The sequence below is a fragment of the Dreissena polymorpha genome, chromosome 4 (genome assembly GCF_020536995.1).
Source record: "Dreissena polymorpha isolate Duluth1 chromosome 4, UMN_Dpol_1.0, whole genome shotgun sequence".
Taxonomy (NCBI): Eukaryota; Metazoa; Mollusca; class Bivalvia; order Myida; family Dreissenidae; genus Dreissena; species Dreissena polymorpha.
The window spans coordinates 6,215,476-6,237,021 of NC_068358.1; the positions used below are offsets into that span (position 1 = coordinate 6,215,476).

The 21,546-nt window shown below is 33.9% G+C and overlaps 1 protein-coding gene and 1 long non-coding RNA gene across 2 annotated transcripts; one reads left to right on the forward strand and one right to left on the reverse strand.

Moving 5' to 3' along the window:
- Window positions 1-3,981: 3,981 nt before the first annotated feature.
- Window positions 3,982-9,990, reverse strand: LOC127876612 (caspase-3-like). The gene is made up of 3 exons (XM_052421962.1): window positions 8,055-9,990; window positions 7,762-7,839; window positions 3,982-6,011 (listed from the first exon to the last, which is right to left on the reverse strand). Exons 1-3 carry the CDS (start codon window positions 8,221-8,223, stop codon window positions 5,482-5,484), a joined length of 777 nt encoding a protein of 258 aa, XP_052277922.1. The 5' UTR covers window positions 8,224-9,990; the 3' UTR covers window positions 3,982-5,481.
- Window positions 7,564-20,446, forward strand: LOC127876618 (uncharacterized). The gene is made up of 3 exons (XR_008047967.1): window positions 7,564-7,911; window positions 15,076-15,213; window positions 16,569-20,446. It is a non-coding gene; the product is annotated as an uncharacterized LOC127876618 (long non-coding RNA).
- Window positions 20,447-21,546: the final 1,100 nt, after the last annotated feature.

Below are 21,546 nucleotides of genomic sequence, written 5' to 3' on the forward strand. Positions count from 1 at the left end.
TTATCCATAGACACTTTATTAATCAAAGTAGACACCTTCCATAATTGCATGTAACTGCATATATGCAAAACACCGTAAATATTAAATTTGTTTACATTTCTACTATCTTCAAGGATTTGTATGCAATTTGTCAGGTAATGTTACGTGGAACGTGACTGGTTGGATTTATTACTGCAGTGGAATTTCAACCAATCAAATCGCATGTTTGAAATACGTGTGAACTATCCAAAATGAAAGTAAAACATTGTCATTGTGAAATTGAAGCAGATTGATGTGAATTTCTAGCAAAATATGCTTACTAAATAGTTATTATGTTCTATTTTACTATGAAAAAAAACTATCCAAGGAATATGTACCAGCAAAAGAGCTTTATAACAAAGGAATACGAAAATAACTGCTAGAATTCTAAGTTTTCAGCTGTGCACACCTGTGTCCAAGTAAGGATTTTTGAGCATTTTGAAAAAAACTTTCTCTCTTAGTTCAATGAAAAGCTTGTACTTTATTGCCAAGTGTATTATTTTCTGAAAGATAAATGTCTTGGCTGTTGTAATACAGTTTAATTGGTGTATTTATTGCGTTTGGAAGCAAATTTTTCGCTATTGTTTACACCATGGTTGTGTGCAGGAATTTTCACAGTTGTATCCCTTGTATATATATGTAGTATAATAGAATATTTTTACTTAACGGTCCCTATGGTTTATGCCGATTTTTTTCTGAGGCATCAACAGCTAACTCAGTATGGTTATTTAATTATTAAGAGGTTTCATAATATGTACAATACTATAGAAAATTACCACTTTCTTGTGCATGATCATTTAAATACTAAGGGTGTCACGGTACTCCGTGGGACGGTATATCGTAATAGTCTCCCCTCGGTAGTGTTCACGATACGCCTCCGAGTCCGAACGGTACGTTACGGTACGGCATTTTCTATGACGCATTTCAAAGAAAGTAACTGTAATTCGCCCAAAAAAATGCGGAAGTTGAATTGAAATCACCTCCAGCGAGCTTCTAATGAAAAAATATGGAAACATTTTGTGTTACCAGTAAGAAAGTGGTAGGCGTTTATTTCGTAAAAACATTTGCTTTATATCACGACTTTAGTCGCTACGAATTTCCTAAGCAGGAGCTGTAATTTTGTGATTCCGCTGAGAATTTCGCAAATTCTTTGAAACCATAAAATGAAATTTCAACCACTCAAAAATGTGCTGTGTCGCCTACGTCACGAAACAAGGTGCAATATTTGACTGGTTCTACGAATTGCGCTTGGAGTTTCTTACGGTACAAGCAAAGATAGCCAGTTTGACTAGTTGGTAAACACGTTATATTTTTAACTTAAATAATCTATCGAAGTGAAAGAAACATAAAGCAGTCCGTATTTTTTAAACATATTCATAAATTCGTGTTCATATTTAATCAAAGTTTTAGATTTGTAAATAATAATAACTAATTGTCAATTCGTGTACTTGCATGACATTATATGGTATTTTGTATATTGTATGACACATATGTAGAGGTCTTAAAAAAATTGAAAAATGGTTTTAAATGGTTTGTATGTTGTTTCCATCTGACGATACGTATCGCGATACGTATCGCATCGTACACACTGTACCGCGATACGTATTGTATCGAAAGGTGAGCGTATCGTGACACCCTTATTAAATACCGGGTGTTAAAAAAGACTAGTAACAGATTTTGAGAGTGGCCGCAGTTGATTATTAAAGCGAGATTATACGATTTTTTATATGTGTTAAATTGTAATATATTGATAAAAATATGTTACAGTAACACACAGTAGGCAAGAACAAATATACATTAAGGACGAATTTCATAAAATGCAGCAAAGACAAATTAGTGCCCCGAGCCGATTGTGACGAAGATACTTCGTACATATTTTTCTACAATAACCGAAGCATTCGTCTTTATAGTAATTGTTCGTGTGTCGAATGAATAGATATCGTTGCAGGAATCTCAAATGAACCGTTAAACTAAATTTAGATTCACATCATACATGCATGATTTACATGCTGGCGAATTCGACTGTACAATTAAATATCTAGCTTATTTCGCATTTTTCGACACATGTTCTTCTTAACTTTTATTTTAATTTATATTGAAATATATGTATAATAAGTTGTTTACACCTTTTATATAAATTCATAAATATTTGGAAAAATCGTATAATCTCGCTTTAAATGCAGGACTTTCAGCCACAGAAATCTACATATCTGATCAATCAGAGCAACCAAGTAACAACCAAACGATCAACTCATACAGAAGCACCAAGACGCTGACAATTCCAACCATGGGAAACCACAACCTCAACCTCAGTATAACTGGAGGCACATGGAACTTCCAATTTTTAACAAGTAAAGTAGCAGTTGTGGCAGATTGAAGATATTGTGATTTTGGTCTCATTTTGCAGTTTATTGAAGTGTATTGTTAAAAATGTTTTATCTTACATTAACCCATTCATGCCTAGCGTCCTAAAAAAAGGACATTGCAAACAGCGTCTCATCTGGGTCTGCGCTGTTTGCTTAAAAGAAATTTCTTTATGAAATATTCTAAATATAGAAATAAATATACTTGATATCCCTAATTTTGGAAATAAATTGATCCAATTTAGAAGGATGGGAGAGTCCACTAGGCATAAATGGGTTAAAATTGTATGAGCCATAATAGTGTTAAACAGAACACAAAGAAATGACACGAAGTCATAATGTTTACATGCTTTATTCTAGTTTTCTTAGAACTGATGCTAATATTTTGTGTTAGAAACACGTCTGAAGGTGTTGACTGGGCAAATAATAATTGTTCAGATGATTAAAGTGATATTATGGGCATCTAACAGTATATGCTATGTTTATAGGTGTCTATCGCAACCCTTGTTTATTTTTTGTGTTTTAACTTCATATACACTTATATTTGTTAATGCAGCATCAACATACTAAAACAATATCCCGGAAATATAAAAATAATGCATTTGAATATCAACCGTACTTTCGTTTTGAAAACTGACGACAAAAATGATTCGATGTACGATGTGAATTTTGTTTTACGGATCATTTCGGGTTAGAGGACTAGGTGAGTCATGTAAGATATCGAATATAATATATATATTTTATAAACATCTGGTAGCAAGATGAGTTGAAGATAATTGGTCAGTTACCAAATTTTAACTAACTGTTTTGACTTGTCAATTCTTTTCAGCTCAATTCAACATTGAAAATGCGCATAATATCACTGTGATATTACCGGTTTTTGTTTCTTATGATTGTTGATTTCTGTGATATTTGTTTTTTCCAAATTTTTGATAAATTTTTATCAGTTATGCCAGTCCTGAGCCGTTTCTCAGCAACTGCTGTATACATTAAATTTAATGGAACTTGCATTGAATTTGTATCATCATACTACGGTGGTGCTATTGTAAAGTTTGTCATGATCGATTTAATAATAACTTTAAAATTATAGCCCCTAAATTAATTGAAATTGAGGGATGTTCTCTGACCGCAGCTGTTTCTAAGTTACTTTAGCAAGGAATTTCATCAAATTTAAAAATAATTGTGTGTACGAAAATTGTGTGTGAATCGACTTGGTAACTGTAGTGTTATTGTCCACTTAATTGAGCAATGTTGTCCATTCCGAGCTGTTTCTCAAATACTTGCATGTAATCTCTTGAAGCTGAAAAGTAAAACTACAAGTGCGTATTTATTTTCAACGCTCTTTAAACATTCTTCAATAAAGATTCGCGCACTAAGAAAAACATCATTTTAATGCGATGCATTATAGAATAGATTGCACGATGATTATATCGGTTAATTTTTCATGTATAATGTGACTAATACGGGACGGCAATCGGTCTTATGTAAGATGCATACATAATATTCTCTCCAATATTATTGTACGAATATTTACATATTGTCATGACCTTCACGAACTGAGCTGGAACAAATACTTGCGAACTTGTGAACTAAATGCATATACAGACATATTTAGTTTATTAAAGACTCATCCACAATTCATCATAACAATTATTACAATCAAAGATGCATAGCATGTGGGTATGAATGTAGCCATTCTTAGCGAATAATAAGAGACTATATATCACAATCTCATAAAACTGACATAAAATAAAACATAGCATAATATATTACACTTAATAAACTAAAATGCATCTATTTAAAGTTTAATAATTAACTATGTTGCGATGATCCGATATACTTCCTCAACACACCAATTAATAGTGTAAAACTATTGACCATGAAAACCAGATAAATATGTGTGAGCATATTAAACATTTTTCAAACATATTTGATTTCTTGTGTATTAAATTTTAAAAAGATGAGATTTGTCAGAATAAATAACAGAATCAACAAAATAATGCATATACGCACAACGAAAAACAAAATTAATATAAGTGTACGTATCTTACAAGAGAAACATCGATGTAGTTTGAAACAGAGCACAGCGAAAACAATTAATACGAATACAGCATATGTTCATGTTTTAAGACTGTTGATATATCGTACCCTATTCTGGTAAAAAGCTCATATGACAGAGAAGTATCCCTTTACAGCGAACAAACATATTAAAATATAAATGAAACGTGTGAATATGCAACATAAAATGACTAAATTGTATGATGTCAACAAACGAAAAGATTAACAGGTTCATAATAAAGTATATATATATATTCACACATATCGCCAGGATATATCTCCATACCCTTTTTTATCCGATATTAACACGCATTAAGGTATATAGGGGGTACCTAATATAGTATTATAAATAAATACGTCATTTATTTAACGTCTCATTCAAAGAAATATATTGCAACATTAATTGCGAGGTATACAAAATTTCTTTTTCAGACGTGATTGTGGTTTTCGATATAAGACCTTATTGTGACATTTGATTGCATTACCTCCCCTACACCCCCCCCCCCCTCCCCCATAGTAATTAAAGGTGCATAGAGCGCGGGGTTGTATAAGGACCCCGTTTTTAATATTGACCCCTTAAGTATAGTCTGAAAACTACCGAGACCGCGTAACTGGCACTATGTATTAGTATATATATATATTTCATAACAGTGCGAGCAGTTTATCACCATATGGATCGCATTTTTTTTACCATTTTCATATTCACAAATGTGCGGTTTTTTTTTCAAATCAACATAACTTATACTTTCATAAGCATGTCTCAGCGCTGTCTGTGGTATTTTTTGTAAAGCTCATTTTGCCAGATACAAGTATTGAACGTGAAATACAAACCAACTTTTTGTCGAAATAGGCAAAAGAAAAAAGCTTCCTTGCTCTGTATGCAGCAACTTTTGTTCCATTTGATGTTTTATTGTACAATACGAATTTGAACAAGAATTTTAACAGAATATCAAAATAACTGATTGCTGTTAAAAAAAAAAAGTTCTTATAAAAGAATCTTAAAACATCATCGGGGTTTACAAAAAAAGTTTTATGTAATTTATTATTTCACGAACGGCGGAAAGATTAGGTCCCTAGTAAGTTTGTGCTCTACAACTGATATCGCCTTCTTTTTATTGAGATTTTTATCAGAAGGAGCGTCAGTAGACCTCAAAGACATATTGGCGTTCACTTTTAACAACAATTTTAGCATATTAATTGGCAGCCTCACATCACACTTCTCAATTAGATTGTTAAGATAGTAGAGCATCCAGGAGCCTTCCTTTGTGTTCCGCCACGCCAACATACCCGGGGGTATGGCGTAGAAAACAAGTTGATCGTTTTCGCACTTCAGAGACGGTGTGTCAACGTATGGGAAAGGTTTTAGCTGGGGACTCAACCCAAGAGGCTCACGAACGAGCTTAGTGGGAGTGAACTGATGAACCATTGGTAACGCGGTTGGCTCATTTCCGGTTGTAGCCGGGAGGTCGTCATGGAGGTTTACAGGTTGACCTTGGTTTTCATGGCCACCAGCCCAGCTGTCCTTAGCAAAGCACGCGTCAGAGTCGTCCAGGCAAGGCTGACAACAGGTCTCTGAAATTTGACATGAATTGGAAGAACCGCTAGTTAATTATTACGCTAATAATTTTTCCGCCGTTGTTGTTTTATTTGCCTTAAACAGTCTGAACGGATGATCAATCTTCTTAAGTTGTAAATAAGCCAATAAAACACAAATTTCATTTTGTGAATTTAGCTGTTTTCTTCAGTATTTACGTACACGTTAATATACGTTGCGTTACATATCCGTGAATAATTTGGAGATTCAGCGCGTCCAGATGATTAAAAGAGAAAATCAAATTATCACCCAGCCATTTTATATATTGATAATTTAGAACTATGCATATAACTACGAATTTTGGTGCTTTTCTTTGTTTTACATGTTGATTGTAAATGGAACGGGATCTTATGTACAAAATACCATTTATAAATGTATGTGCTTTATTCGTTTAGTAATATTTGGAAGTAAGGGCTACGGTTTGAACAGTTTCATTTTAGTCAAATAAAATAGACAAAATCGCATGCTGTCAACCAAAATAGTTATCATCTTATATAAGAGCTCTATTCTCAAATTGGTCAGGTTGGTTAAACGTCTTGAATGGGTTTTCGTCTTATTTTTCATGTTCATTTTATATCGACTTAAATGTAAGATAGCTTTCAATGACTACGGTTATCACTTTATGAATAGTCTAGATAAATGCAGGTAACATGTCTGTAAAACGAAGCGCTTTCTTTATATCATGCGCACATTGTGTCCTTTTTCAACAAATAATTCTACGTTATTGACATAATTGTTTACAACTAATTTTTCCTATTTCTTAAATACGCGAATATATGTTGAAGTCGAAAGCTTGTTCTTTAATTTTTCGCATCAATTTGTTTAACCGATTATATGTTAAAATATACGATTTAAACTATTTTACCAACTTGACTGTATTGGCTTAATAAAATACCCCTGCGTTTAACAGTTAGTCGGTATATGTATTATCATAGGCGATGATTGAGTTGTTTGCATAAAAATAAGCTATTTCAACATAGCAAGCCCGTTAAGTTTCCTCGATAAGATAAAATACTGATTGCCTACCTTGTGTAAGAAGTCGATGATCACGCTGATGTGAATCAACGTAAAAACTTGGTCATATTATGTGTGAACCAAATTTAACCCACCATTTAATAGTGTATGCGCCAACTTTAAAATACACGTTCGTCGTTGAAAGGAGAACAAACAACAACATTGTTGTTTTAAACGTTACCGAACGTCAGACAAATTTTACGTTTTAAAGAAGCATAATAAAAAAAAATCAAGTAAAGAAGTAAAATTGACGATGGTTGTCGGTTACAGTAGATTATCGATTATAATTTACGAGCGATCAGAGAAATGTATATTGTAATGGGTGATGCAGGGAGTGAACTAGTTCATATTCTATCATCACGAGTGGATAACAATAATTATTTATAATCTTCATAAAACATCAAGGTTTTTTTGTAACTTAATATAACCCATTTTGTTTACATTGTTTTTAAAGTTCTACTGAAGATAGAAAAACACGCTTAGATAATAACGTCACGAAGTAAAAACGTCATTCAAAAGTAAAATCGATAACTGTCACTGTTTTTGTTCACTGTTTGAAACAGTGAATGCTCGTTTACATAAACCTTTATTATTGGCGCGTTTACCTCTCGTTAGCACCGTGTGTAAATCAGGAAGTTCAGGCAACGTTATATCAGGCAGATATCAATGCGGTGGTATGATAAAATAATATAACCGCATGAGTTGTTCATGTACCTGTGTTACCGCCACAAGTTCGATCAAGTGCGGCCTCTTTTGCCACCGAAAGGTCAGCACCGCTGTCATGTTCTTCACCTAGAACAGAATTTACAATAATTCAAGAACATCTCAATATATAAATGAGGGTTTTACCGACTTAATTAAAACGTGAGTGATTACATTGATTAAATACATTAAAAATGTTTGGCATGCCTACTTAAAATGATTGATAGATTTTGTAATCTATTCATTTAATTATTTTTGTTTAAGTAGATACAATAATAAATCAATAATTAAAGAGATTCACTAACCTCTACAAGCTTGGATTAGGAATAATTTTGGTTTGTCTTTCAGAGTTGGGCAATTTTCGTCGTTGAACATTTCAGTTATTGTGCTGGTGAAAATCAGTCCTGTCGTCTGAGCACACAAGGGCGTGGTCACTCTTTCCTTTAGCTTTTGGGTTCGGCTGTTCCAACCCATGTGTGCTAAATGCTACGGCAAGCATGTCACAGTTCGAATGGTCGAGACATCTCACATCTTCGAGCAATTGTTTCGTTTCTGTAAAGGACATATCTTCATTTTTACCTTCAAAGACGGTTAAACGAAGTTTGTCAGCAATGTTTTTTAAATACACAACATCTTTATGTGCTCCATCCCTAAACGCGTGATGCTTGAACATTTGATTAACAACGATTATCATAAAGCCTCGGTGACCGCGATTGAAATTGTATGGGTCAACAAGTAAAATGCTCTTTCCAGAATATTTGGTATTTGAAATTTGACCAGTTTGTGAGGATTGGGTCACTTTTTCATCGACCTGTGAGGGAAGGAAAAAATGGCACGTTTTTGTCGTGGTTTCAGTAAATTCTGGAGTGAACACGGTAGAGGCTATAGTGCCGCAATCTTCTTGTCTAACCCTGACTTTGTTCTCTTTCTCTTCGCCTTCATGTACAACTGTAGTACATGTGTTATTTCCTGTTTCTTGACCGTGTAAGGGACTATTTACCCACACATAATCACCGTTTTCATCTACCTTTTCTTTATTTGCTTTTTGGAATGATAAACTGTCGTCATCCACTGTCATCCCTTTACTAGAGGAACACGCAATTAACGTTTTAACTTTTTGTTTAACCAATTTTCCGAAACCATCAAACGCATCACATTCATCTTCTGACTCAGCATCACATAATTCTCTTCTGTAGCCATCGTTGTTATCTTTCTCAAAATTACTCCTTACATATAAAGTCTTCGTTTGAGGCGTCATGCCTATTTCGTTCCAATTTTCTGTTATATTTTCTTCGTCAGGGATTGGTTTTCTATATTCTATTGGTCCATAATGTATTTTATTATCCTGATCGATGGCTTGAAGGACCGAAATAAAGTCGGCTGTTTTAATTTCTATATTCTTCGCTGAACGAATGTTTTCTAATGAACTATCCGTGGATGAACGAGTAGTTTGCATGGTGATGTCGACAGTAGCTTTTGTACCACAGTTTTTGTCAGACTTTTCTGTTTCAACATTATTTATACTTGTCTTTCGACTTTCACTTTCGATCACCAACGGGTGGTGTTCACCGTAATTATGCAATGTCGCGTGTACTTTGAACAAATTGGCTTGTTCACAATCACGTGATAGCATGACATTCGGTTTTTCCAGTTGCTTGCTCTACCCGGCAACAATCCTTGTGTTCGTCATCGGTAACCTCCATAACATGGTTATACTAACTGGCGTTTGTCCACAGAAAAAAAACGTATTTAATTAGTTCACAACACTTGTCTCAAATGTCAAATTCAGTTTGCGGCGAACGACCCTTATAGCCCCAATTGTGGTTCAACGATAATGATCTAATTATATTATTCTAAATCTTTCCTGGAGAGATCGTGTAGGTGTATTAGGTTTTTAAATAGATTATGAAGATAATAATATTCATTTATATAAACAACGGATTTTCTAAAATTGTGCGGTACTTAATCAATTCTTCAAAGTAAGCGACAGGTTATGATTTAGTCCGTTTAAACCACTCTTTTGATCAGAATTTTCCCAACATGATTTTTCTATATTTCACATTTATTGTATAGTTCCTAACACTTTATTTGAATCATTTTTGCGAAAAATATTTATATCCATAGATCTTTACTCCGTGTTTATAAACAGCAATCATATTTTTGTATAACTTCCTTATGACAACTCGTGACCGAGGTGCATAATATGAACATAATGAGCGTCGTACGTGTACCTGATAGACGGGTATCAACGGTAAGCAACAGTTCGGTTACAGGACTTATTAAATGTAAGCACAGGAAACTAGATATGCTTACTTATGTGGACATTGTCAACTGATTGATTACTCTGAACGAAAATAAAGTTTTGTTTATCAAAAGAATTAATCTACTCGGTTGAATATTGCTTATGTATAGAAGCAACTAAATCTGCTACATGTACTTGGATCATTTTGGATGTTTTTGATACGTAATGATTTGAACATTCAATATGTAAAAATTATTCCTCTTTAAAAATATATTAATTCGCGTTTGCGATGGTTAATACAACACCTATCTGTCTTACTAAAATGTACTCGTATTTTTTGGAGGGGGGTGGTCTTTAACCGGTTTCTATATACACTAAACAGATGAAAATGAGAACGCTTTCAAAACCAACGTGACTGTATTATTTAAATTCCCGTGTTTGTTTGCACATACATGTAATAAGAATGATGCTACTATTTAAATATACGAATGTCGGAGATATATTTGTTAGATACGTAAAATTGATCATAAATTTCCTTTGTTCATTTTAACAATTGAAGTTGGACTACCGTGTAGTATACACTAGATTCACCTGTAAGAGAATTATATTTGTATGTACATCATGTGTTCCTTCGGTGAATTATTTCTGCCATATCGTTCATGCGTGTATAATTTACAATTTTGCGGCCATAAAAGCCGTCAATACGCAAACACGATGGGGCAAGAAATCATGTTCACCAAAGATGTTTAATCTGCATTGCAACGTAAATTGTATCTGGTATGTTTACATTATACTAATGTTCTATCTTAGTCATGTTTTTGTCTGACGCAATATTTATTTTTGTCACAATGGACATGTAATGAACAAACAATACGATAGTTAAAATCCATAATCTATTATCTATTGCTTCTTAATTGTTTGTGCTATCAGTGTTCATATAATGATTATGTCAACGCATATTCTTTATCTGTTTGGCGCATATTTACATGTCCTGATTTCCAACTAATGATAAATTAATATAATTGGAATTTAAAATGTCGATATCAAATTTAAATATGCGTGCAAGTATTTTCTTGGCCTTTGTCATAGTTGGGTGTTTGAGTGACGGATGTTTAATTTTGTTCTGTCATATCTTGTGGTGCCCGAACTACACGCACAGTGACATTTGAATTTGCTGGAAAGTAATTGCTTTCGCTTTCACTGTTCGCCCAGCCACTGGCATCAGAATCGCCATTTGTTGAATACTTTCCTATGCAAGAATTTCATACGTTTTTCTCTGTGTTTTATTATGTCATTTTGTCATCAAAACTAACTATTAACTGTTATATATCTATCGTACTGTACTTATTGTTATGAATAATAAAATAAATATAATGATAGAAATATGCAACCATAAAAAATGGATAACAGCGTTAAGAAAACGTCGATGACATTTTGTCGTTATCTTTGATTCTGTTTTACATTACAGAGTGCAAAACCGAAATTGTGATAAGAGTTGCGCTCGATATTATAGTGTAATATTGCATAAACTCTATCTTGACAACTTGGCAGAAGGAGGGCTTGAACAGGAGAAATCGTGTATTAACAAGGCGATTCACGTGCCGTTCAATCCCTGTTATGTGTTTTTCATATCCATAAACTGGTCCACGCGCAATAACTTCCCTTAGTAATGGCTGACCGGGAAGCGTGTCCAGGTTATTGGCCACAACCTGGCTTTTTGGCAATCTATTGTTCGAAAAGGATGGTGACACATATAAAGTTATTGATATAGTTAAACAGTGGCCAGTGCCACTTCCAGGGTGCAGATGACACTTGCAACAGAACAAAGTAAGCACAGTAGAAGGTGTTATTTAACTTTTGATAACCTTGTAAAACATGTAACGTATTAAATTAATATTTCGCATACTTGCTGCGCAAAAGTTAGTTCATCATGTTTGCTGATTAATACTTTGTTTACTATACACCACCCACTGAGTTGCCGGCGATTGGTCGTTATAGGGGCATATCGACGGTATTTCCCTATATACGAAGAAAGAAATTCAAAATAACACAAAGTTTATTTTTTAAGAATATAACATTATTGGGATAAATACTTACCAATATTAATATTAATACCAAATTGATAAATAAAAATACAAAAAAAATAAAAATATTATTCCTGGCATAGTGAACAGTTATGTCATGGATGCTTGGTGAACAGTCAAAACTGTTGTCCCAATGTATCAGGGATGACTTTGGAACTGTTGCCTGAGGCCGATATGCACCTAGAAACTCTTAAATACCTTCAGTTCCATTTGAAGCCTTCAATAAGATATTGTTGCTTGAACTTCCTCTCTCGTTCCCAGCGAAACTCGCTGTTACTAAAACATGTTTTGTATATGAGGAAAAATATACAGTTATTTCATGGATGCGCGTTGAACAGTCAAAACTGTTGTCCCAATGTATCAGGGATGACTTTGGAACTGTTGCCCGAGGCCGATAGGCATCCACCAAGCATCTATGAAATAACTGTCTTATTACCTGATCAAATTTCAAACATAGAAAGAAGAACACATTAGAGATTAAAGTGGCCTTTTCACTGATGTTGGCATGTATTGAAGTTTGTCATTAAATGCTTTTTATTGATAAATTTAAACATTGGACCTAAAAATCTCCAGTACAAAAAAACAAAACTACAATTAAAAAAAAAAGAAAAGTAACCTTCAACTGGGCTCGAACCACTGACACCTGGAGTCCTGGTGTAAAAAGCCTTCCGCTGAGACCACTCGACAATCCGTGCTCATGATATGAGAGGATGATTTTTTCTTAATATAAGCAATCCTCGTAGTTTCACATAATATGACGACAACAACAGAACTTTCCAAATTATTCAATCGTTTCGCGTTGCAACGCTTTATAATTTTCAGGTTTTCAAATCGTCAAAAGATGCATATAATGGATATTTTAGAGCATGGCAAAGGTTCAGTATTACCATTTCCTTACAAATATTATAACTAAAACGAAAATTTTTGAATCTGAAACAAATTTGTTTTAATTTGTCAATTTACCAAAACGTGAAAAGGACCCTTTAAGATAACGTAACCGCTTGTTTTGATTTCGGTCGCTTTACGCTGAACCCTAGTACATATAGTACTTCGGACATTTCCGTACATATGCGGAATTGAAACGGAAAATACTGAATGATTATAACGTTATTTCTACAAATAGAAATGGGATACACAGAGGTAGTCTGCACGAGCGGGCAACAGTTCACACTATTCAACGGTCAACAGTTCGAAAAATTCACCGGTAGCAGTTTAAAACATCGCAACATTACTTTTCGACGAGGAAATAATTCGTTTTATATGATGCGAAAATAAAAAGTAATAATTGAAAACCTGACAACATACTGTTATAGATTAATAGACAAAGTAATGAATATTGTTAAAAAATTATACAATCGGGCGCGTTTACGTGCATGTGAATTGGTAAATTATGATACAATTTCGCTGGTCTTAAAAATAAGAATAAATACCGACACTCTCCAATTCTGGTTCGAAAAAATGCCCCACAGAGAATTGTTTGTTTCAATGAATGATTTAAAAAAACAACGTTATAAGTCCATTATCATCAGTAAGCATGCACATAGTGAAAGTTCATGTACATTTCATTTTACTACTTCTTCAATTTTCTCGCGCCTGCAAAAAGTGTCCTGGGGCAACCTTTTTATTATTTATATCCTTTTTTACAGAATATTTTTTAAAACAAGGTATTTGCTTCATTTGAGTTAAAGCAAGCATTAAAGGGGCCTTTTCACAGATTTTGGCATGTTTTGAAGTTTGTCATTAAATGCTTTATATTGATAAAGGTAAGCATTGGATCTAAAAAGCTTCAGTAAAAAAAAAGATTAAAATTTAAAAAAATATAAAAATGTAGCCCGCCGCAGGGCTCAAACCAGTGACCCCCGGAGTCCTGGAGTAAAAACCACTTAAGACCGCTCGGCCATCCTGCCAAGTATGAATTACAGACGTATTTTATACTTCATATAAGCAATCTTCGTAGTTTCACAAAATTAAACGATAACAACAGAACTCTCCAAATTATTCAATCATTTCGCGTTGCAACGCTTTATAATTTTCAGGTTTTTAAATCGTCACAATATGCATATACCGTCTATATTAGACCATGGTAAATGTTCAGTATTACTGTTTCCTCACAAATATCATAACTAAAACGAAAATTTGCGAATCTGAAACAACTTTTTTCAATTTTGTCAATTCACCAAAACGTGAAAAGATCCCTTTAAGTCAATACTTTCTTAACTAAACATTTATTTTTGAAAATTGATTACATTATTAGCCGTCGATATGCCCCTTTAAGAACCAATTAAATCAGCTGGATGATTCATAATCATAATTTTTCATGTCAACATAAGTAGTATACTGTGCAAACGACCAATTTACCAAGTTCAGAATGCTTTAATTGTGTTGCAGCAGAGCTTGACTTTCAGAGTGGGACAATAGATATGTCGGAGCTCGGGGAATTTATATTAGACCAGCTTTTCGCTGATGAAGACTTTGGTGTAAATAGGACCTAGTGTCTTATTCATAAGGCTTCTTTTTCTATGCCCCTAAGGGAGGCATACAGTTTTGAACCATCTGTCGGGCTGTACGTCTGTCTCAAAATTGTGCATCCTGACCATATGTTTGTTTTTAATGTATGGATTTTAAGATTACTTTGCCCAAATGTGAAGCACAGTGAGACAAAGTGTCGCATACACAATACCCAGTTCCCAAGCTCAAAGGTTGAGGACACACTCAGACCTTCAATTTTACATTTCAAGATTGTGCATTGATGGACGTGCCGGTCTATATATTTGTCATAAATGAATGGATTATATAATATGTTGAACTATAGGAATAATACAAATTTTCGAGGGCATGATCATCGGCGGGCGCTCGAAAAATCGTTCCTGCTCGAGTGCGCTTTTTGAGAGTGCCCTCAGATGATCATGTCCGAGAAAGTGTGTATTTTCGCTATTATTGCATAAACAAATCGCACATACCAAACTAAATAAGAATATTAAGATTTCAATTTTGATGCAGGTCAATGACAACCAACAAGAAGAAAACCACAATGAGGACCATCGTACGGCAGCAGGGAAAACATCATGCAGCGTTGTGAATTCTACTCGGAGCCAATTGATTCGCATGTACTATCTGACAGTGGCAGCATGGGTGAAGGTAAATACTTGATTACAAAAATAAACTCAAAACCACAATGGTCATTCAACCTGTGACCACCAAGTTTCTAAGTAAATCTTCCCATCACTTAAAAAGTTACCTCATATAGCAAGGCAGTATATTTTAAGTGTCCCTCATATGCCCCCCTACTACACACTTAGTCATCCGCCACTATTAAAAGTCTTCCATGAATTACCTTTTGCCGTCAAATATGTGGGATATCTTTCAGACAACAGTGAGTTAATTAGGTTGTGTGCTAATGTAACCTGCTAATGTTAACTGAAAAATTCCAAACTCAATGGGATTAGAACCAGGGACCTTCTGGTTTTCTTAGCCGCCATCAAATACTCTTCAGCGTCGCTACAAAATGTATAGCGAGGCGGTGTAAGTGTCCCTTATATATAACCCCACTACAGTAGTAAAGTAATATAAGAATAAAAATCATTAAAAAATTCATTTATTGAACCAATATTGTAATTGCCGTTACATTCTCATACAATTCTATATTTATGACTTATTAACAAATAATCAACTTATGTTAAGTTTAAACATTATACTTTTCAATTGATGATATAGCTGACAGTGAGATGTCCGAAGAAGAACTTAACCAGTTTACGCTGAGTTTACGCTAAACGTGTAGTAAATGTTTATGTCGATTTACTTCAGAGGCATCAACAGCTAACTCATTATGGTTATTTAATTATTAAGCGGCTTCATAATATGGATAATAATAAAGAAAATTACCAATTTCTTGTGAATGATCATTTAAATACCGGGTGTTTGAAAAGACTAGTAACATATTTTGAGAGTGGCCGCAGTTGATTATTAAGCAATTTTGCATTCATATTATTTAACTTAAACTTTGAAGAAAACTGTCATTTTAAGAAAAATAAGTATGTTGTAAAGCAATATTGTCAATGGTTTAGCAACCAAGCCATCAAGATGGTTGATAACACTCTTTATACACATACAAAGTGTGATTATTGAAAAGAAAGTTGAAGTTTGAAAAAATTCATTTGAATTTTGAACTGAATATGTTTATGTCCCCAAATGAATGCATATAGTAGTTAAACCATCTGTCGGTTTGTACGTCTGTCCATTGGTGTTCCATTCCATAACTGTCAGATATCAAGATTATGCATTAATAGGCGTGTCGAATGATCCATATCTGTATAGGGATATTACACGTTTGCGAGGGCATAAACATCTACGGGCGCTCGAAAAATCCGTACATGCTCGAGTGCGCAGTACGAGGGCGAGAACGGATTTTGAGAGCTCCCGCAGATGTTCATGTCCGAGAAAATGAGTATTTTTCTATTATTGACCTTTGAATTACGATTTCGTCTTTAATTCAGACTGGCTGCAGAAACGGAATATCTAGGTGGACCTGGAGAGTGTGCCTGATGATGAGCTAGCGCAAATACTTCGAAATTTCTATGCGGAGATTCGCACGAATGATGGCAAAATGTATTCTCCGGGAACCCTGCGTGGTATAAAGGCAGGCATTCAAAGGACCATTGCTGGAAACCCATACAGCAGGGCAGTTAACATTCTAACAGGAACGGCATCCATGCAATCAAAATAAAACAAACCAATCAGCATACCGAAAATATCACTCTACAGAAACCGCATTGATGAAGATTCAAAACGACATTCTAAGATCTTTGGATAAGCACGATGTCACAATTCTTGTCATGCTTGAATTATCCGCAGCGGTTGACATCATCGATCATGATACTTTAGTAACCCTTTTTAAACCACTGTTCAACATAGGTGGAAACCGTTAGAATTGATAACATCATGCCTAAGTGATAGATACCAAACAGTTACAATTGATGGAAATTTGTCAGAACCAGTGCTAATGGAATCCAGTGTACCGCAAGGGTCTGTGTTGGGTCCGAAATTCTTCACAATGTTTACCAAACCAGTAGGTCAGATATGCAAGAAACATGGTCTGAAATATCATTGCCGACGATGGACAATAATATATGTTGTTTGAACCAAGTGACCATATGTCAAAAGCGGAAATCTTAAATCTTGCTGAACTTGGTCTGACGGATATTGTATGCTGGTCCATGCTGGATGAACCAACATATGCTGAAGATAAATGCAGATAAGACCGAAGTCATTATATTCTCCTCCAAACAAAATTAAACACACATCCAAGATATAACTGTACAAAATGGAAGCGGAGAAATTAAAACATCTGGCTGTGTTAGAAACCTTGGTGCATTTATGGACTCTGAATTAAATATGGTAAAACATGTCAACTCAATTTCAATATCATGTTTCTCACAAATACGACAGAGCAGCCACATCAGAAATATATGTCAAAAGACGCAACAAAGTCCCTGGTCAACTCCCTTGTCACATCACGCATGGACTACTGCAACTCCCTCCTCTATGGGTTACCAACGACAACACTAATCAAACTTAAGAAGGTGCAAAACACAGCAGCACATATTATATCAAGAACTCGTGATCATAAAAAATAATATTTTTTACTCGTGGCTTCGCCACTCGTGAACATATATTGTCTATGATCACTCGTGAAATAACAAACGATCACTGACATGAGCAAATATCCTCTATGTGATATTACCGGTAGTTTGTTTTTTATGAGTGTTGATTTCTGTGATTTTTTTTTCCAAATGTTTGATATTTTTTTTTAGTTATGCCAGTCCTAAGCCGTTTCTGAGCAACTGTTGTATTTTAAATTTCATGGAACTTGCATTTAATCTGTATCATCGTATTACGGTGGTACAATTGTAAATTTTGTCATGATCGACTTAATAATAACTTTAAAATTATAGCCCCTACATTAATTGAAATTAATTAGGGATGTTATCTGACCGGAGCTGTTTCTAAGTTACTTTAGCAAGGAATTTCACCAAATTTAAAAATAATTGTATATACAAAATTTGTGTGTGAATCGACTTGGTAACTGTAGTGTTATTGTCCCCTTAATTGAGCAATTTTGTCCATCCTGAGCTGTTTCTCAATAACTTGCATGTAATCACTGGAAGCTGAAAAGTACATTTGTATTATAATATAACTGCAGTAGCGCATGATGATTTATTAGGATCAACAAAGTAACTCCCGAGTTGTGACACCCTCCACTTGTAAACATGTAGATTTGTTATCCCCCGCCATTGGCATAGACATATTGTCTGTTATTTGAACAACTAAGTTTTCTTTGTAGATTTATTATCCCCCGCCATTGGCATAGACATATTGTCTGTTATTTGAACGACTAAGTTTTCTTTGTGTATTCGAGGACCTATGCTATCTATCTTTGGTCACTAGATGCGCTTTTTAGATAGAATTTTCTTCTGTGTCTTCTCACCGATGAATAAAATCGAATACACCAGGATTAAACGAGTTTTTAAGCAAACACGAGAAACTGGATAAGCATCAGTTATTTAATACATTCATAGATAAATGAAATAGGTAAATACCTGTATATCAATCAAGTTTTGAAATAAGTATTATATGTTACCCATTGAGACTTCTGTCCTCTTTGAGTTCTTCTTAGTGGATTCAATGAAGTTATTATGAGCTTTGTTGATAACTCCATTCTTCGACGACTTTCCAAGCATAAATGGGGAACTGAATAAGCAGCAGTTTTCTCATGCATGCAGTGATAAAGGCAATGAATATTTCAATCCACTTTTCAAATTATACCATCTGTACTCTCTTGCCAACAGCTTTATTGTATTGGCAACGTCAATAAAATTAAGGTTATTTACTCAACACTTTCAAAAGACTATGCTGTAAATGTAAGTGTTTATGTACCTTCAACGTTCCTGCTGTATGCTTGAAATACTTCAGTAACAAATGTTGCAAGTATTAATATTTAGAAAATTTAGTTTGAACGAAATAAGATAGACCTGTACGTAAGAATTATCTATGAAAACAATGACTTATTCTGACGGTATATTTATCCGTCACGACCAGTAAATTCCAAAATAATTCCTCATTTCTTACTTCGTGCAGCTGCATTTCAAGTTTGCATTAATCCACTGTTTAAACACAATTTCAATCGAAAACTGCCTATACTCGTCTTTCCAATAGACCAGAATGCCGTGAAACTGATGACTTTCGCAACGTAATTCCGTTACTGTCGTTGTAAAACGAATTGTCAATCCATCATTTTAGGTAAGTCTATCAATTATCGTTTAAAAATATTCAAAATAACTGTTGGATGTGTTTGCATTTTGTTTTCAATATATTTAATATTGATGTTTATGTGTTGTAAACCGTATGAACAAGTTTTTGAAATACACATTAAACACTTGTTACGGTGGTTTGGGTAAAGTGTATTGATGTAGATTAGTTGAAAAATAGAATTGTGTGGAGATATTAACTATTTTAGCAATACGGCCGTAAGATCCATTTATAAATATTGGATGATATTTTAGGAATTTATCACATTTTACATGCTGGGTTATATTGTATGGTCAACAACACTGTCATGTAATGCTACTGGGTATACAATGTAATTATTGTCGCTGTCAAGCTAATCTTGTTATTTCCATGCACTTAAAGACACTTGTGTAGTAAGATAATGATACCAAATATTACAGTTCATATGACTACACTGTCAAAAGTAAAGTTTTTATTTATATAATAGAATTTTCAATTTCAAGATATTAGATGCCATATGAACTATTATTTGAGTGGCTACTATTTCACCTGAGAAGATTCAACATGTCAGACAGGCCTTCTCGTGTGCACCACAACTTAGGACATCGAATGGCTAAACGAGTCCGATAACCATGGTATTAATATGTTCATATACTCCGAAGAAATACGTAGCCTAGAAAACGCCTTTTCTTGGACATGATTTTACATGATGTTATAAAGAGTGTGCCTTTCCTTCCAAAGCTTAGTTCATTAGGCTGCTCAGCATATTTTGTTTGCAGTACTTACTCATTCTCTTTTTGTTTGTTTACACAGGCTTATCTATCTCATAATCTTGAATTTTGTAACAATCTTTATTATTTTAATATATATGATTATGCAAATTATCTGTGCAACAAGGAAGCAATTTTAACCAGAAATATAATTATAGTCATTTAAATTCAAATTGGATGTTTTGCTTTATTTAGCATTAAATAATTCTATGGTTGTACATCATATACATTAATTCTTTATGTAACAATTATTTGCTTGGTTGTCAGTATTAATGTGTTGTGAAATGTGTATTTACTTATTTTTTTTTTTTTTATGTTTTACAGTTGATTTCAACTGTATTTTGTTCTTTTCGGGGAGATAAAAGTATTTTTGGGAGACCTTTTAGGGACTTAGTGATATCTTGATCAATAGACAGTTGTCAACTATAGTAAATGTTCAAAAGTTTCACTCTTTAAAATTGACAAGTCTTTAAAAAACTGTTTGTTTAATTTCCAGATGGTGCAAGTAGAGCAGTGAAAGAAAAACATCAAAGTAAACATTTTAAAAAATTTACAATTCAACAAATAGAACAACGTTTAATGTTTATTACTTAGTACAGTGGTACCTCGTGCCATCCCTTTTTATGACCGTGGCGAATGTGTATTTTCATTAAGCATTGGAACTTAATTCAGTTACATGAATTTAGTTCCACCCATTTTAACGCAAGTGTTTTATCTAAAATTTGTGTTCAGTTAAAAATAACTTGTTTAAACAATACACAATTAATTCAGTATTCCATCATGTAACATTTGGTTAATTTGAAATATTGTCAGTATATATATTCTTAAGGACCACCATCAACATGCTAATCTGCCATGTCAATATGGCATATTTGACGGGAAAAAAATTAAATATCTCGAAATTTTAAAATACTCATGAAATGTAACATTCAAGTTTGTTACTTAACCCCACCCACGGCACTAGTTACACATCAAAATCGACTGAAGGCCCGATTAAAGAAAATTAATGGCGATTAAATATACAAAATTTGTGATAATTTAGGTAACATTTACTACAGATTCCGATTCAAAACATTTTTAATACATACTTTATTCACCGAAGTTGATAACTTATGTTATTGCATCAGAAGAATCGATGTTTACATTAAACGCGAAGCCATCAATGCCGAAATGATTCATGGGTAACTGGAATATAGCGAATCCGAAGGTAAAGCCTCGGCATTTCTGATGATGGCCGAGTGAGCCATATGTAAAACACAATCTTGTACTGTATGACGTCATATGAAAAAAAAATCGAATTATTTTGTCGATGTCGAACGAACAAGACATATTGTTTTCAATGTTATTTAAATTTATTTTGGTACGTGTGATTTGTTTATGCAATAATAGCGAAAATACACATTTCCTCGAACGGATT

What these genes read in the sequence shown, in the direction of transcription:
- LOC127876612 (XM_052421962.1), bottom strand. Translation starts at nt 8,223, where the DNA reads ATGGGTTGGAACAGCCGAACCCAAAAGCTAAAGGAAAGAGTGACCACG. An exon ending in CCTAATCCAAGCTTGTAGAG is followed by an intron (nt 7,840 to 8,054) that starts GTTAGTGAATCT and finishes ATTCTGTTCTAG; the next exon opens with GTGAAGAACATGACAGCGGT. An exon ending in AACTTGTGGCGGTAACACAG is followed by an intron (nt 6,012 to 7,761) that starts GTACATGAACAA and finishes GTCAAATTTCAG; the next exon opens with AGACCTGTTGTCAGCCTTGC.